This window comes from Bombus impatiens, unplaced genomic scaffold, assembly GCF_000188095.3.
Source record: "Bombus impatiens unplaced genomic scaffold, BIMP_2.2 scf_0382, whole genome shotgun sequence".
NCBI lineage: Eukaryota > Metazoa > Arthropoda > Insecta > Hymenoptera > Apidae > Bombus > Bombus impatiens.
This window is the reverse complement of record NT_176801.1, coordinates 560,118-578,555: the sequence shown is the minus strand read 5'-3', so window position 1 is coordinate 578,555 and position 18,438 is coordinate 560,118. Positions and strand designations below refer to the sequence as shown.

The 18,438-nt window shown below is 36.4% G+C and overlaps 1 protein-coding gene across 1 annotated transcript; it reads right to left on the bottom strand.

The window, feature by feature from the left end:
• Positions 1-1,644: 1,644 nt before the first annotated feature.
• On the bottom strand, positions 1,645-17,942 carry LOC100742905 (potassium channel subfamily K member 9-like). The gene is made up of 7 exons (XM_033320975.1): positions 16,183-17,942; positions 14,139-14,611; positions 13,405-13,580; positions 3,631-3,709; positions 3,286-3,452; positions 2,389-2,573; positions 1,645-1,742 (listed from the first exon to the last, which is right to left on the bottom strand). Exons 2-7 carry the CDS (start codon positions 14,445-14,447, stop codon positions 1,645-1,647), a joined length of 1,014 nt encoding a protein of 337 aa, XP_033176866.1. The 5' UTR covers positions 14,448-14,611; positions 16,183-17,942.
• Positions 17,943-18,438: the final 496 nt, after the last annotated feature.

Sequence of the window (18,438 nt, the reverse complement as noted above, 5' to 3'; positions counted from 1 at the left end):
TCTTGGAGCGATTGGAACAAGATAAATCTCGTGGATAAAAGCGTTTTTAACAGCGTGAACGATTCAGATAACATGGTTAGAAAAATGTGCGTAAATATAATATAATATTTTGCGAAGATTAAAATTAAAAAGCTTATGGTTTAGAGTGCTGCAACCTCTTGACGGCTGTCAGGACAAAATGTACGAAATTCTCGTGAATTTTTGAAAAATTGGATAAAGACAAAGACGGGCGAATTCGTATTAAACACTCGATTTCAAGTTTCAACTTCAGAAATCGACAAAACTAAAGAATCGAAAATATACCACTATCGGAATTCGTACAATAATACGAACTTTTCGACAAACATTTTTACGAAATATTCTATGTATACGTGATATTATCGGTATATGCCCCCTGTGGAAATTTAACCAGTGAATGGATACTGTTTGAAGTGAATATTTCGTACCGTTGGCCAAATTAAAGCTGTCGATCTCTTTGAAAACGACCAAGTCTGGCCACGCGACATCGTGTTTCCAGCGGAAATCCGCGGCGATCCAATTGTCACGTTGCCAAAGAAACAATTACGGCGACGGTTTCGATGTTCGCCCAGCGAAAACTTGCTCAAATATGTGTTGGTGTGCCGTGCATCGATAGTTTTCTGATCGATGGAGTGGACGATTTTATTTTTCATTCGTTCCGCGGCTTTTTTCCACGAAGCTTTTAGGATTTAAAGAGATTCGTTGGTTTCTACTCTGATGATAGCTTTCAATTAATGAATATTCTAATAAAAGCTGAACCCGTAAACGAAGCGTTTCGTTAACAAAGATGAAACGATCGTAAGAAAAAAAGCTCGAAAAAAATATTTGATCTTCGCCTGGCGGATGACGGACATTCGAATCTACGCGTACGGCGTTTCTGAATCTCGATCGTTCGAAGCGAAGAAAATATACATGCGCCTATACAGCGTGTACAATCCTTAGACCTAGTTTATCGAGAAAGTAAATTCTTGAAAAATTCCTTTATCGCAGTTTGTAGCCGAGTCGAGGCCGATCCATTTCGTGCGATTATTGGAAAAATGGCTGCTTCGAGACTGTACATCTTGTACATATTTGTGAATATAACAAGATATGGAATATATATTCGATATTTGAAAAAAAGAAAAAAAACGTTGAAAGCAGCATCTGCATCAACATCCACCTTGCACTTTGCTAAAAAAAAGGTATAGAAATAAAGTAATATAATTCGTTTCATAAAAATAAGCGAGAAACTGATTTCTGCGATGTGCCGATCACAGAAACAGATAAAACAAGGGGAACAATAGCAATCTGTTCTCAAATTTCAAACGCGATTGAATGACGTAGTGATAAATCACGGTAGAAGCAGACGTCTCTGTCGGGATCAATACGTGGATCGAAATCGATCGTTCGTAAATGCGTTTATTTATAGGATAAAATGGAGCGCGCAGTTCCTCCGAGCTTGTATTACATTATTCGTTCAATGAATCGGATCAACGAGAACGTTGTTAAGCGAAACGTTCGTTGTCGTGTCGTCAAGTCCGTGTGCTTGGAAACCGGCCTGAATAGAACTATTAAATCGCGACATACATTAACTGCCGTTAGAATTTCGTCACGGTGACACGGTTCGACCCTTTCGCAAATATCAATTCAAACAGGACACGAGACGAAACACTCGTCCAGTGGACTCAAAGATCTATACGGGAGGTTGCCCTTGTCGTAGATGGTATCTAGGAAAAGTGGTGGACCTTTATGAAAAAACAAATCAAAAAAATGGAAAATATTTTGATTAAAATTGAATTTCATGTATTTTGAAGTCTTGTAAATGTAAATGTCAAATATTTGAAAGGGGAGATCGTTTTAATTTTCGAAAGATAAAAAATATGATATCCGCTGTACTATACATACATTTTATTTCTTAAAAAAAACGATATAAAATTGTATTTACAATTTCATGTTTTATTTTTATTTGATATTTGATATTTTATTTATTTATATTTCATTTGATATTGCGAATATCGAGAATTCCTTTGCTGGAATATAATTTAAATATTTTAAATGATATGCAAGTTAAGTGTATCAAAATTCTGAAACGTTATACAAAAATTAAAAACGCGATATCCGTATACGTTAAAGATTGCTGCAAACCGAGAAAGACGAAAATCAGATAGATGGGAAATGTAGAATAAAATTTTTGTAATCCATTCACAAGACAAATTACGAATTGGTAACTGGAAAACTTAACGAATGTACGTGATTTTTATTTATCTAAAGATAGAAAGGAGAAGAGAAAGAAGACAAAAGTGGACGAGGATGGAAAAAGTGAATGTCCGTAGGGAATTGGAAGCATTAAACGTCGAAACCGATAAAATTGTGAGGTCGGTCTGCACTCACCGAGCATTAGGTACATGGAGCAGAAGATGAAGGATAAATCGAGGCCCTGGGCCGCGTAGATTTTGTCACCCGGCACGATGTCGCCGAAACCTATGGTCGACAGGGAGACGAAGCAGAAATAAGAACCGTCCAACATGTTCCAGTCTTCCCATTCGGAAAACAAGATGGCTCCGGCCCAAATGTACCTGAAAAGTCCCTCCAAATGACACGATCGTTCGGAATCGCGATTTTCCTTCGATAGATCAACGAATAACAAATTTTCCGTTTTAAATCGACGAATAAGATAATTTGAGAATTTGTTAATTCGTGTCTGTGATTAATTTCGTGACATTATGATTATAGTCGGTTTGTATTTTGATATTTTTATAAAATTGACGCTAATAATCGTAATATATCAGAGGATTAATTACGTATGATATACTTTGCTGGTGCGTTTTTTTATTGGAGAGATTCATAATTTTTTTAGATCGTATTCTATCAGAAAAGGAAATTTTCTTTGCCAAGAATATTAAGATCTATATTTCTTTCAACCAAGGAGAGATATTGTTCTTCAAGAAACTTCATCAATGTCCAAAATAATAATTTCACTTAATGGTGTGCTGCAGAGTATGATTTATATTCGGTCACCACGATATTTAAGGTTTATAGCTTATTTATATTTATATTTATATAGCTAGTTTATAACTTAGGTTCCTTAAGTTAATCTAATTTGATATAAACATTTAGTGTTTATCATTATATTTTAGCTTTTTCTAATTTGCATGTAGCGGATATCAACTCTCGATACAGAACTTTATTTATTACATGTTTCAATATTTATCAATATTTATATGTTTCAATCATTTATTTAGTCAAAAGTACTTGTAAATACGGGTTAATTAAATATTATCGACTCACCCGACCATTATGGCGACACATAGCGTCAAAGGTACAGTGACTTGTTGAGGATCATAGCTACTGCTATTACTGTCATCGTCATTTTCCTCTTTCGTATCGTGTTTTTCCAAGGAAATATTCTTGTCCACGCTGAACGAATCAATTTCTCTTCCATCTATGTCGACCATCTATCGACAAATGCCTCTATATTATCGTAAAATTCTACCGTTTCCTGATTTTATAATTATTTGTCCGAGAATTTTGCGCGAGTACAGAATTTTTCGCAAATATTACTTTCCTAATACAAAGGAAACTTACATATCGATTTACGAGTACGCGTTAACGAAATTTTAACACGAAACTTACTTGCCAATGATTTCTCCTTACATCCGCGTCATCGCAAGTATTTCCTCTTGGCATCGTTTCTAATGGCCTTCTGCGACATCTTTAAAGAAAAAAAGTAAGAAAAAATCCGTATCGAAGGAAAAAGAAGCAAAAGTACCAGAATTTTCTGGATCTAAAAGAAAAGAAAAAGCAAATTTCTTTAATCCTTGAACAATTAAGTAGATCGATGTAACAACGATGGTTTCACAAATCGAATTTTAAGGTTTCCGCTAACGATCCAATAAAAGTAGAAATGAATGAAATAAAACGAAATAAGAAGAAAAGGAGAATACTTACTTGCACAGACAGCAACGAGCGTACGTCCATTTGAAGCTTTTCGCAAGAATGTCACCGATGTTGCTTAGATATAGCAAGAAAAGTGGCAGGCCTATTATGGCGTACACTATGGTCACCACTTTGCCCCATTTCGTCTTTGGACAAATGTTTCCGTAACCTGTGAAACAAGAAAAGTCGCCGCTTCTTCCGTATCCTTCCTTTCGTTTCATTGAAAAAAGCCACGAACACGAAAATTTTCACTTGTTCGTGAAGAAAATGTATCGATTGTGTCTTTCTCTTTTTCTTAGTTATGTTAAAAACATCAGATTATAATAACGACTGTTATAACAAATATGGTATAATAACGTAATTACGCTCTGAACTTGATTCATCATCCTCACAATTACGTAACGATTTTGCGTTCAATTATGGATCTCTATAATCTGTCGAATCATTCATGATATTGTAATAAGAGGCGCCATATATTTACAGTAGAATTCTATTTATTATAAACTCCGTTTGTCCGAACAAAATTTTAGTTAATGCCCGATTAAATGAACTTTTGCTGGTTGAATTCATTTATCTGAACCTGAGTTCCTATTATATGAGCGAAAAATGGTAAATGGTAGAGATAATTGATGAGCTCCTATTATACGAACTCCAATTGTATATAAACTGTTTGTTCTCCGACAAGTTCTGATAAATGGAGTTCTACTATATCCTTTTCCGTGGTAAATGTTCGAATACTTTCGCGAGTTGCTGCACCTGTCTATAATCTTTAAGCAGATTCGATTTAGAAAATCCAAATAAAAAAAAAAAGAAACAAAATACCTGATCTTATCTACAGTTCGGTAACATTTTGTAACAGCATCAACCGCGAGTATTTTAATTAAAATCCCCTCTCAGAATCAACGGTCGTCAGTCACCAAGTGTAAAGTTGAACGCGCGTTGACTATAAAAAGAAAGGAATGCCTGATCGAGCGTGTTCTCGCGAGAGTACGATATTAATTACTTAATCGACTATAAGTTACCGTCGACCCTTCGACACCTGTCGAGCGTCGTAAAGATCGCTGAAGGGAAGTCAAAAGTTTCCGACGATATCGCCCACGATCATTTTCCAGCCGAGATTTTACGAGCAACCCTTCTGGGAATCTCGTTCCATCAAATTATGGATCGTATTCGAAGGATTACGAAAGGCGAAAAGAGCCGTGAATATCCGAGAATCGTGGACGTTAAAGTTGTTTACCCTTTTTACATTGCTTTCTGGCGTCCGAAGTCTACTTCTGCAAACTTCGGAAAATTCTCGTATTCTAAATCTACAAACCGATCAATTTTTTAATTTTTCAAATTTCTACATTTCCAAATTTCTAAATTTTCAAACTACAAATTCTCTAAATTATCAAATTTCCAATTTTCCGAGTCTTTTGTTCGTTAGATTTCTAAATTTCCAAATATCCGAACCTGCGAATCGAAAAACTTCTAAATTTCCGAATTTCTAGTTTGTCGAATCTCTCGTTTGTTACGTTTCTACATCCCCAAGTTCCCGAATCTTCGAATTCAAAAGTTTTCACGTTTTCAAATGTCTGAATTATGAAATTTATAACCTTTCAAATCTTTTGTTCGTTAAACTTCGAAATCTCGATATTTCTGAGCTGTTTGTTTCAACGATTTTCAAATTTTCAAAGTTGTTAGTTATGGAATTTTTAATTTTCCAAGAACCGCTCTTACCCAATCGGGAATTAGCCATGTACACGCATACTTGGCAGCTTTCCAAATCCCATTTTCACAAAAATGAAACCTTCGACATAATTTTGTTATTCTTGATTTTCGTCTTGTTTCGAGCCATACAATCTTCCTAGCTTCGCTGCTACTACGAATTTAGACCCACGTTGTATAGAATAGATACTTGATCCACTTTGTGTATGTAGCGAGAACGCGTATGCGTGAAAACGGAAAACATCGATATCTCGAAAACACCGGGAGAGCACGGAGAGGCCAATACAGCCGGAAACCAGCCTCGGAGTATTTACGTTCCAAGCCGCTTTATTATAATTTATCGGCGATTCACGGCACGATGATTTGTTTAGCGCTGCGCGAGCCGTCAGAGGCTTTGGGTTTCCGGTATCCGGCCTGGAGAACGGTGCTGGGTGATTAAATTCCAGTAGTAAAGCGATTTCGAGGGACCTTATGTCTTTGTATGCGCTGATATCGAGGGTTTTCTTCCCGTTTATTGAATTTTCTATTAAGCACCAACCTCTTGAGAATTTTTCTTCGCGACATTCAAGCGTTTTATGAAAACATGGCAGTGAGTTTATAATTTGGTCCAAGTTATTTTTGGCAAGATTATGTTTCTAAGTTAGGTTTGAGAAGTAGTACAATTTGTAATAAAACTATGTATTATTATACGATATTATTATACATTCGACAAAATTGTATAGCAATAATAATCGTAGTAAAAGGAAACCCTACAACATTTTATGAAATAAACGCTAAAGACGATCTATCGACGAGCGAATTCTGTGTATCTGACTCGAAAACTAAAAACTCTGCACTTTGTTACAAAATTACTTATACTTACGCATCGATATAATTACTATACGATTGTACGTATAATTGATTGCTTGAAAAATTCGACGGTCTGATATAACGTGATTAAATTCGGATAGTCAAGGTTCTATCGTAACGGGAAGAGTCAGAAATACAAGAGGGACTACTATCGACTACGTTGAATTATTAATAAATTCGCTGGTCAAATAAAGCGTTGTCGCAAATTATCGGACGTGCTGCGATTAATCTTGATAATTGATTGGTTGACCCACGGTGAAATTATCCGGTTCTAGCGTAACGAGCACGTCCCGTTGGTCTACCAAGACACATCGGTTCCCAGTACTTTCGGTTAATCACCAATAATTCCTTTGCGTCATGTTACACTGTCACTAATGTCCTCGATCCGTCAATGAGCGCCACGCGACGCTGATTACGCGGATCCTCGATGATTTATGCGTTTCGTATCGGTCCACGAAACTTCCGAGTGCTCCCTTTGACGACTCTGATCATTTTACCACGAAACGCTAATCGTATTCCATTTGCGTTTAATCGATGTGCCGTTATCAATGAATTACAAATATATATATATATATATATATATATATATATATATATATATATATATATATATATATATATATATATATATATATATATATATATATATATATATATATATATATATATATATATATATATATATATATATATATATATATATATATATATATATATATATATATATATATATATATATATATATATATATATATATATATATATATATATATATATATATATATATATATATATATATATATATATATATATATATATATATATATATATATATATATATATATATATATATATATATATATATATATATATATATATATATATATATATATATATATATATATATATATATATATATATATATATATATATATATATATATATATATATATATATATATATATATATATATATATATATATATATATATATATATATATATATATATATATATAACGGCACATATATATATATATATATATATATATATATATATATATATCGGTATTATGAGTAGGTTATAGATTTTTATAGTAATTCATATTTTTATGAATCTCATAGATCAGCGGTTTTATGCTTCATACATCTTATACGTGGTTTTATTCCCACCGTTGTTCATATATCGATAAAGACAAAAGTGGCATAAATATTGAACATATTTTATAAAATTATAAACATTTTGGTAAGCAATCAGCGTATTTCTGAAAGTTTTTGCTCATACGCTGGATTAAGAGCCACTGGCCTGAACATTCCTGCGAATCGAACAAGATACCATCGATCGACTATCTGATCCCCGGATCCCCTGTACAACGCAAGTCCACCACTGTAGTAGCGATTAAATTGGCGTGTCCTCGAAAATTTTCACACGTTCCGAAAGCGGTTATCGTTAGCCGGGCTACGGTCGGCTCGCGAATCGATCTGCCTGTCGACTAGCCTACCCTTTTAGGCTGATGCTGCTAGCCTGTAATCACGGTTGAGATAAAGTGGATAGCTGGGTCTCGTCTCGAACCCAGAAGAGGGTGATGGGACATGGGCGAGGAAGGGACGAGAGGCCCCCGGGAATTAATTGAAAGGTCGCGTGCACGCGCGCGCTCACCTATACCTGTATCGCCTGTAACGCGATAAAAGTTCCCCTCGTTAATTCCTTCGATCTACCAACGCCAGTGGCCTTCTTTTGTTTTTGCCTAAAAAAGAAGTATCATAGTCGACGTTAAATTTAGCTTGGAACGTACTATTATTTACGTCATCTGATTTTTCGAGTAGCCATTCGATGTACATATAATAAGCGTGAATCATAGTCCAGCCGAACCTTGAGACTTATTAACGCTTACGGCTAAAATATTGTCACACGTGTTCGAGACTCGACTAATACGATCGTGATAGTCCAGTTTTCGTAATAGCGAAAAGGAAATCGTTCCATTCATCGGCATTAGCGATATATTATGTACAGTCGCCGCACTTATCCCCTACACACACTCAGGGATGCGGCACTCGCTCTCCATTGCCTTATTAATCAACCACCGTCACTCCCTCCCCTCCGCTCCTCCAATTTTCCTCGCTACTAAGTCCTGTTTTGTTCATTGACTGCAAGCCAAGCATTGCCCCTTATGCATAGAGCCGAGGACAAAGATAACTAGCCAGGTAATAAGCATCGATGAACTTTCCTAAAGTACACTGCTACTAATTTCATTAAACTTCATGAATATGTAATATATATCTTTCGGCTCTAATGACGTTTCCAATAAACCGCGTTCTCCTAAAGAGCATTTATATACTTCGTTTTGCATTGCCTCTGGAGGAACCTCGGCAAAGCGTTGGAATTCTTTTAATGGTGTTTCAAGAATATGCGAAGTGATTTAAAAGATAAGGCTTTGCCTTTTACCTTCCTGCGGCGAATTAGACTTACTTAGATCAGGAAAATTCGAGAAGTGGGGGAAGGGACGCTGGCCAATTAACAAGACGACAGAGTGAGTGCTATATGTCCGTATTTATGCAAGAGGTAAGTGCAGTGCTTGTAATAATACGTTACATATGCCGATGAATGGAACGATTTCTTTTCCGCTATTACGAAAACTGGACGATCGCGATTGGATTCGTCGAGTCTGCAACATTTAGAGTCTGGCAATATTTAGAGTAATTGCAAGATATTGTGCAGCATGTTCGGTATACCAGCAGGTATTTCGCGAGGTTCGCATAAATGTTTCAACGATCGATTAACTATTCCTTTTTCAGGGGATTTTTCCGTTGGTGAATGATTTGCGCGTCGAATGGTCGCGTTCCTTATATCGATATCGTAGTTTTTTCGTATTTTGATCTCCCTATGGAAACAAACTTTCGTGAATCTGGCCTGCTTTCGTACGCGAATCTTCTCGGAATTTATCGTGAATTTTCTTTTATCCTATCTGTTACTTGACAAGAACTGCTTCGAGGATAGTTGTGAATTCGTTTACTGTACGCTAATCTGTAAAACCAAGCTTTATCGCGTCATAATATCGTGCGGATAGCTCTGATAAAGATTAAAATCATCCTGGGTTTTTCTGCTTATAACTTTCTAACCAAATTACATTTTGTCAAAAATAAACAATCGTTCGCATACTTTTAAGCGACAGTGTACATCGAACAGCGAAATTATTCGGATTTAAAATCGTTGGAAAGTTTTTAATCGTGGATTTTCGGTTTTATCGCGTGGAACAGACTGTCGTTGGCTTGGGCTAAACACGTCCTTCGAAAACGCGGTCAACGACGCTGAATCGGAAATTAATTGACTCATATTCGAAGCGTCCTCCGAAGATCATCGAGCGAAGGTCGTGCTACGCTCGATTTCCGTCACATCGCGTCGGCTATGTTTAGCTCGTCGGATTTGGCTATCAGAGTATTTCTTTAACATACAGATTTTAATCTTACGAATGACAAACAATCTTTTTCGAAACTCTGCTCGATTTCGCGAGCGAGAGAAACGAAATTTTTTTATCTAAAGGAGGCATTTATTTCGTTGTAAAAATAAAATCTAAAGGAACAAACTTTCACGCGTTGAGTTTATAAAAAGCTCTCTATAGGAATAAATATCTTTTATAAAGAAACCAAAAAAGCCGGTAACAAATCTTCTCCTTCAAAAAATAATCTAAGAACCAATATTCTTAGATTCTATATTTAACAATAACTTCTCTCTAAAAAAAAAAAAAAAAAAAAATAAAAAAGATAAAAATTATTTCTGTACTTTTGGACCATCCGTAAAACCATTGGTTTATACGCGTTGAAGACGTTGAAGGTAAATGATCTGTGATCTTGGAATATTTTTAACTGCGGCTAGCGGGCCTCTCTCTTTCGACCAAGCGAGTTTCAGTTAAGATAATAGTCCGACGAAACTTTAACGGGGTTTAACGGGGTTTGTGTGTACCCAAATGATCGAACGACGTGCAATTTCTGTAACGAGGAACAAACTTGCAGGTAAACTCAGCCGAAGTCCCTCGTGTAAACCAGTCTGCCTCGTTATCGACTTCATCCTTTAAGTCGTCTGACAATCGGTGCCGAATCCCGCTGCTTTTTCGTATAATTAATTCCTCCGGCTAATGCGTTTTCATATTCCCGTTTTGGTACTCCTGTCTTGAGTGTACTTCGCTCGACAAACAATCTAAACCGATACTGTATCACCACGTTTTCTTGACAAGCTACTAGAACCCCTTTTTTCTATCGTTTTCTTAGTGCATTAAGTGTTATTAAGGCGATATATCATCTGTTATTTCTTTCTCGATCAATTCACATCGGTATGGAAACATTTTTTATCGTTACAAAAAACGAGGAAAGCTTTAGAGAATTAAAAAATGAGAAAAAATTTAATAATAATTAGAAATTTAAGATAAAGAGAGATTATAGGATCTTAGAACGAATAAAAAGATTCGTATCCAATATTGCGATAGATATCTGTTCTCTATGAATAATTTATTTGACGAATTTGGATGATTTTGTTAGTTTCTCGAATATTCTTGAGATCTCTTGAATATTTTTTAACGAACAAAGTTGAAAAAAGGCTTTATCGAAAGACACAAGCTATTTTTCTCCCGAAACTCCTACTTTTCCCATCAGAATTAAAACTTCAAAAGTAACTTAATCAAGACGCATCATTTCATCTTTTCTTATCGATAAACCATCAACGGATTTCCTTTAAATCGATACTTCTTGGAGCCAAGCGTGTATTCCAAGAGATAGAAAATATCTAAAGCAACCGCGAAAAGGGAAAAAGTGGAAGAACTTAATTACACTGGTTGGACAGTTTCGTATTTCCTGGATGTCGAGAAATCGGCGCGGCCGTTACTGGGAAGCGATTTTGGTATACATAGAAGACAGCCGACAAGCTGCGAATCATACACGAGAGACTTCGTTAGGCCGGAAATTAATTAACGGCCGAGCCGAGTCACCGATCGGTCGACCTCCTGAGATTAACGAAGCTACTCCCTGGGACGTTGATCTTAATCGATCTTCCGATCGACACTGTGTATCGTTCCTGATTAATTAATCCTCTGATTCTCTGTGTCCCGTTGAAATCAGAAATCAGTAAACTTTAACGTAACTCACCAACTACAGGAGGAAAACCGTAATTGTAATAATCAATAAAAAAAAAGGGGGCAAACAGCGATAAGCTATAAGTAGTTTATACGGACATTTGTGCAATTTCATATTCTTATGAAAATATTTTTAATTTTAAATTGTTCTTGCCCTTTATATGTTTCTAATCTCCGCGTTATAATCTTTTAAAAGCGTCAAAGTATGTCTAGGAAATTTTCGTTAATTCCGATCGACTTTTAATCGATCTACCTATCTTACTATATGATCTTGAAACGAGGAATTAATGAGAAAGAAATTATATTCGTTCAGCATTCACAAAACTAACTTTTCCTTCTTCCGCGTCACAGTATTTTATATAAAACGTAATATCCTCACGCCCTTAGCTTAAAATAAGCCGTTAGCCTCACAGAACGCTATAATTTATTTAAATTTCATATTTTAAGGGCGAGATCCGAGGCCTCTATCTTTCACGCTGATGAGAACACGCGTAAATATCCTGTAGCTTATAAAAAAAAGAAAAAAAGAGAAATAAAATAAAACGCATCTCCCTTTACGCTCTTACATACACAGATCTTAATCCAATTTTGTTTGATCCCTGCCGGACCAAACCTAGCAAACAGATTTATCCAGCGGGTCACAGGTAAACTGGATCGCAATTTCCTTCGTTGGAACTTTGAAAACATTCGTTCCTCGAGTCGGCGGCTACATTTCAAACGTTAAAGGTCACTCGCGTCCGTGCGTTCCTCTTTTCGGCATTAACCATTCTTTTTGCAAGCTGGTTAGCCAGGTCGAGGCTCGTCCGACGCGAAACATTAAACTTTGTCCCGGCAAAAACTGTCGTGTTTCTCTCGTGTATGTTTCTACTTTCTGCCGTCTATTTTACCCCTTTGTTTTTTCGATTTTTTTCTCCCGGTTTTTTCTTCTCTCGAGTAGTAGGTACAATTTTCTTGTAACGTTAAGGACGATGATTATGCAGGCGGGTAAATTGAACCCACTCGGAGTAATTTCTCTCTCTTTGTTTTTTTTTTTATTTTAGAAGTGTTTGTAATTTATGGTGTGGTTACGAGCATGTAAATGGAATTGCAGAAATGGATGGTAATCCACATTGCTAGAGAGTAGAAGCGTTGGGGCAGCGTAGCAGCGAAGGTTTCCGATTTTTAGATATTATATTTATATCTAGTATTGTTTTTTCTTTTTTTTTTTTAGATTCATCTTACAGTAATTTTCCTATTTTCCGTAACGTTTTTAAATCCATTTCGTCCAAAGAACCGAATCAAAATCAAACGTCTACGTTATGAAAATAAAGCTATCTTTTTAATCTTCTTTTTTCTCTCAATCATATAACAAAAAAAAAGAAAAAACAAATGGAAATGAAACTTTTACGTATGTAATGAAAATTCTATTACTTTTTTTTTTAATATTTCTGGATCCGCTTCTTTCTTTCAACCAAGTTGAACAAAAAAACGGTGGAGAAAGAGAAGTTTCACCATTCGATAGATTTTATCTGCTTTTTTCTTCTTACCCCTTTCTCTACATTCTTTGTACTTCTTTCTTTCAACCAAATTGCAAAAAATGGAGTGGTTATAGGATATGAAGATAAAAATATGATATTTATAGCCCGATGGTTCTGTTCTTTAATGGAAGAAAGAAATTAAGATTCCTTTTTATTTGCTTTGAATCCAATTCTTTTTTACAACTAAATTGTAGAAAACTGAATAAAAATGGGAGGTGCAACGAGATAAAAATGTCTTAATAAGATGTCTTATAGATAGGTGTAATAAGAAGGTAAACTCACCGATAGTAGTGATCACCGTAAGAGAATAGAGAAATGCTCCAGCGAAGCTCCACCTTTTGTTTTCCTCCCCGCCATCGTAGCCATTCTTTATGGCCATTACCATTTTCTTTTGATAGTTCTCGAGGATCGCCTTCACTTTCGCTTTCCAGATCCTCTCGGAAAACACGTTCTCCTGCGCGTGACCAACCAAGCAAATAAAGAGGATAAGAATTTCGTTGGTTCTAATTCTCTCTTTAAAATGCATATTTTTTATTCGATTTTCAGGACGCGTCTATTCAATTTAATCCAATTTTTAAAACGTACTTTTTACATTAAACTACGCAGCAAGGAAATTGTACTTGTTTAATAACGATAAATTTACCTATATACGTAGTACCCAAATACTTCCATTTTATGCCACAAATCTATGAACCAGATTTAATTGCCGTAAAAACGTTTCTAAGACGTTAATGAAAAAGTTGAAAATCCTCAAATCGAAGGTTACCGACAAGTCCAGAAAGATTGTTAATAAGAATTTATAAGATATTATAACGCGCTATAATATTGTACGGAAATTTACAAAGATATTGGAAGCTTTTTCTCCTTTCCGCAAACCTTTTTCTTTAAATCCATAAATCATTGGTTGAAGAAAAATTGTCAACCACAATTCTCGCACCTACTAAAACCAACTGAAGTAAAATTTTCTTTCGAAACCATGAAACGGAAATAGTATAAAAGAAAAAGTGGCTACCTTGGACGTAAGCTCCCAGAGGGTGGCAGCTGTCACGTTCCTCAACCTGATCACGTTCCCGACGATGTCCAGGTTGTTTCTACCCTCGATGTGGGTGAAGAGGAAGGCCCCGGCTATGGTATATCCGACCACCAGGCACACTATACCGACGTTGCTGAAGAGGAAGGCTATCAGAGCCCTGGTCCAGTCCGCGATCCTCTCGCCCCACGGCTTCCGTCTTCGTTTTCTTCGCCTTCCGCCGCGTACCCGATAATTTCCACGCTGCCAGTTTCTGTTGGACGTCGAATACGATGCTCGATCCCCTTCCATCTTTCATCCGGCATCCGACCACTCGAGATATCGTTGCCTTTTCTTTCACACTTTACGCTCGTTCTACTCGCTTCTGACTTTGACTCTATCGAACCGTTCGAGAGCGGTCCGCTACGAGCATTCCACGTACATGGTGGTGTATTATTGTTTATGACGTTTTGTACCTGTAGAGAAATTGGTGAGATTTCAAAGACGGATCTTATTTCAATTTAGAAGGTTTTTACGAAAGACTTTCTTCTCTTTCTTTATTAATGTTGCCTTTCTGAGGGAGATATGGTTCAAGCATTGGATGTATTGGTCGCTGCCAATATTGCCTGTACTTATCGCGGTTTATAACTGTAGAAAAATTGTTGAAATTTGCAACGGAAATTTTACTAGGGTTTATTAGATTTTCTTTGTTTTTCTTTATATCTTTGCTCAAGTCATAGAGATATTGGTAGTTTGTTACGGCGATTTCATCTAGAAATAGTTTATTACGGAGAATTAAACGTTATAAAGCATCGAACTTTTATGTACAAGGGTCTTTGAGAAAGCAAGCTATCTCTCTTCTTCGAACGTCTACTAGAAAATTTCTTCAAGGGTCGACAATCCTTATAAGATTATCTAATAAATAAAGTTGAAGGTAAAAGGTAGCCATTTCGAGATTATTAAGAGGTCAGTTTGTCAGGTTAACGAACCGATCGTAGATGTAACAAACGCGAGGGAACAGACGTAATTTCGAAGTTTCCTGCGTAATGACGGAGGTCGTTTGTCGCGGTTGGACGCGACGAAGATCTAACATGCGTGAAATACCCGACGCCGCGTCGCGACGCTAGCCCAGCGTGCACCATTACGAAAGTATTTCGGTGGCAGTCGTAAAATAAAAAAAGAAGTCAGGCATATACCGTGTCGACCGTGAGCTCGGGGCCACCCTTTTCATTTCTCCGTAACACGAGCAGAGTAAACGTATGCTCCAAGTTTTGGCCTTCTTCCGGCTTTTAGTTGGCTATACGACTCTATGGAACGAGGTTTAAGAGTCTTCCTCTTTTTCTCTACGTATTATACAATTTGTTAATTATGCTCTTAAGTTTGGTTCGAGTTAGAAGAAGAAGTTTACGATTATGATCTTGTCGGCTTCGGTATCAAACGTCTTTTAGATTCTGAACGATAGTTTATTATATCGTACCGAATGATATGCACTGTCGAGAACAGACATTGTTTCAAAATCATTTTCGTAATCTACCTGTCCGTTGAATATTACATATTTAATGTTTCCTATCGTTTTCCCTATTTCTTTCAACGTTATATGATCATTTTTACATGCAACGTTATTTATTGTTCATGCTTATTGCTTCCTATTTTAACAACCTCGATTGTCTGATCAAGAATAGGCAAGATATTATCTGAATACATTTTAAATACATATATTGTGTTATATAACAATATATCATACACGTTGTATTATTTTACAGGTACATTATATCGTAAATTGCCAAGAACAGGCAATCGCTTCGGAGTCATACTGGCAATTTATTCACTCTGTTAATTTTTACATATAATACTTGATATTCTTTGTCATTTCCTTGTTCTTTTTATCCTTTTATTTATTATCATCTTAATTTATCTTAACTTCCTGCTTTGGCAACTGAGATGTATCTTATCACGAATATGCGAGTGTATTCGTATACTCTCGAAGGATAGTATACATGCATTGCTTTCAGGCATTCGAAAGCGAACGCCCTATTCGTCAACGTACTCGTTTAGGTTAGAAGGTCCAATTTCTCTTGGTCCGCCCGCATGACGATCCCCCGACCGGCCGTTTCCGAATAAAAGTCTGCCTTACCTCTGGCCTCCGCGATCCGTTCCAGATAAATTAATAGGAGGAACACGGTAGAATGCTAAAAAGGGGAGCGCCGATTATACGCGATCGCTGACCCGGCGCAATAGCAAAATTACACGGTCCCGTTTAATAGGAAACGTCAGTATCGCCAGTCGTCCTGTCCCTTCTGCCTTTTTCTGGATTATATCGTTCGAATGCACAACCTCTCTCCTGCTATCGACTTCGTCCACGACCCGCCAAGAATCGAAAACGAGTTTAACGAAATCTATTGTCAGGTCGTAGTATACGTTTCGCCGAAGGAACGATCAATTTCTCGAGAAGCGAAAATCCCGTTTATCTTATCGTCCGATCTTGAATTTTTCGATCACTCTTATTAATCCAAGTTGTTCCCCTTTGGTTTGCACTTCCATTCCCTTCCTATCGTTTTTCTCTGATTCGCACCTATGCCTGTCCTTTGCTTTATTTGGCTTCTGCCGTATTTTAGAGATTTCGATGTGTCGTCTGTCTTTTTTGATTTTGAAAATTTCGTTTCGTTCGCTTTCGATCACTTGAAATTAGTCGTCCAGGTTATCAGCCTTTTCATCTTACTTCTTGCGTTAAGGTGGATCAGCTTTGTCGTACTGATTCTTTGGAGATTCGAAGGATTTTTGGAAATCCTTTTGCAAGCAAAATTATGGATCGAAGCTATTCGAGCGTTATTCGAATTACGTATTGCATTTTATCTTTGCGTCACCTTTTAGCTTTCTTGCTTCTTCTTTCTTCCTCGCTTTCTTGGGGTTTTCAGAATTTTCAGAGTGACTTAGATACCCTCGTGGCGTTTTAAATATAGACTAGCCTGTGCCTTTGAGTCAGACACACTGTCGAGACGACTCGCCACGTGTTGACACGTGCTGCGTGAATCCATTCTTCTTGGACTTGCACGTTTCTTTTTGTAAATCATTTTTCTCCCAGAAGACACGTCAATTCCTCTTCCTTGTGAATCTTCTTACATGTTGCACGATGTTTCCGATTTTGATAATTGTCAAGAACAATTGAATCACGGCTCTTCTTGAAATCCACGCTTTCTGTTTACATCAAAGTTATTATCAATTTTTAATCATTCATCGAAAAACATAATAATTCTTTCAAAGAAAAAAAAGATAATTTTCTTTATTTCACTTTTACTTCGCTTTCTTCTTAAAGATAAATCGAATCTCTATAATTTAAACAAAATTAAAGTGTAATTTTACGTATAATTTAAATATATCTTTTCCAAGAAAACTACGAATCTCCAAAAGGTACAACGTTCTACGATCTACTGCCAATTCTTCTGGAAACAAACATCTATTTCTTTGCACAAATTTTCAATTATAAATTCGCTAATCACAAAGCGTTAACAAAATCCACGAACTCCAATTTTATTCGCCGTAAGAACTGTCCTTTAATCGGCTATGTTTAATTCTGTGTAACTTAAAATCCACTAATGTAATAACTTTCATATATCGAACCATTCAACGTCATAATTTACTTGACATTATTTTATCTAAATAATTTATTTCAGAATTTATTTTATTAAAATGTTTCGTGACACTCGATGGCATTCGATTTCCCGGAAGAGTCTAATGGCGTGTGTTTCACGATCCACATGGATAATTGCGTGAAAACGAGCCGAGCCAAACCACCACGAGGCTCTCTCGTGCACTGATTCCTTGCTACTCGCTTCGTAGACGTCGAACTGAAAATAGCGTTTCGCTAAAAATAACCGAATTCAACGGGGCTGGACCTGCTCGACTGGCAACTTCCTGGACACCCTATAGATGCGACCGCGCGGAACGTCTCCGTCACGCCTTTGAAATTTATCACCGGCGTCGATTTCTTGCGTACTTGTGTCTTGTAAGTATGCTACCGTTCGTTGGTATTACGACACCTGCTGAGACTTCGTTTTATGTATTTTGAATTTGTGCATGTACGAAGACTTCGGCGAAAGAGCTTGCTACATTTGCTATTCTTTTCTTTTCTTTTATACAAAAGCGGTTTTAAGATTTGTGTCTCTGAGAGGATAAACTGCTGTTCCACCTTTTATTGATTTCTTAATTTTGTTACTTATGAAAGCGCATAATTGATATAAACGATTAACTAATGGTAAATGCTATATTTAACGTAAAAGACAGTGCGTTTCTTCTATCCTCTTTA

Bases quoted from the DNA above. Each gene is read 5' to 3' on its own strand.
- LOC100742905 (XM_033320975.1), bottom strand. From the start codon at position 14,447: ATGGAAGGGGATCGAGCATCGTATTCGACGTCCAACAGAAACTGGCAG. The intron at 13,581-14,138 runs GTAGCCACTTTT...GGTCACGCGCAG, and splicing joins TCTGGGAGCTTACGTCCAAG to GAGAACGTGTTTTCCGAGAG. The intron at 3,453-3,630 runs GTAAGTTTCGTG...ATTTGTCGATAG, and splicing joins TAAGGAGAAATCATTGGCAA to ATGGTCGACATAGATGGAAG.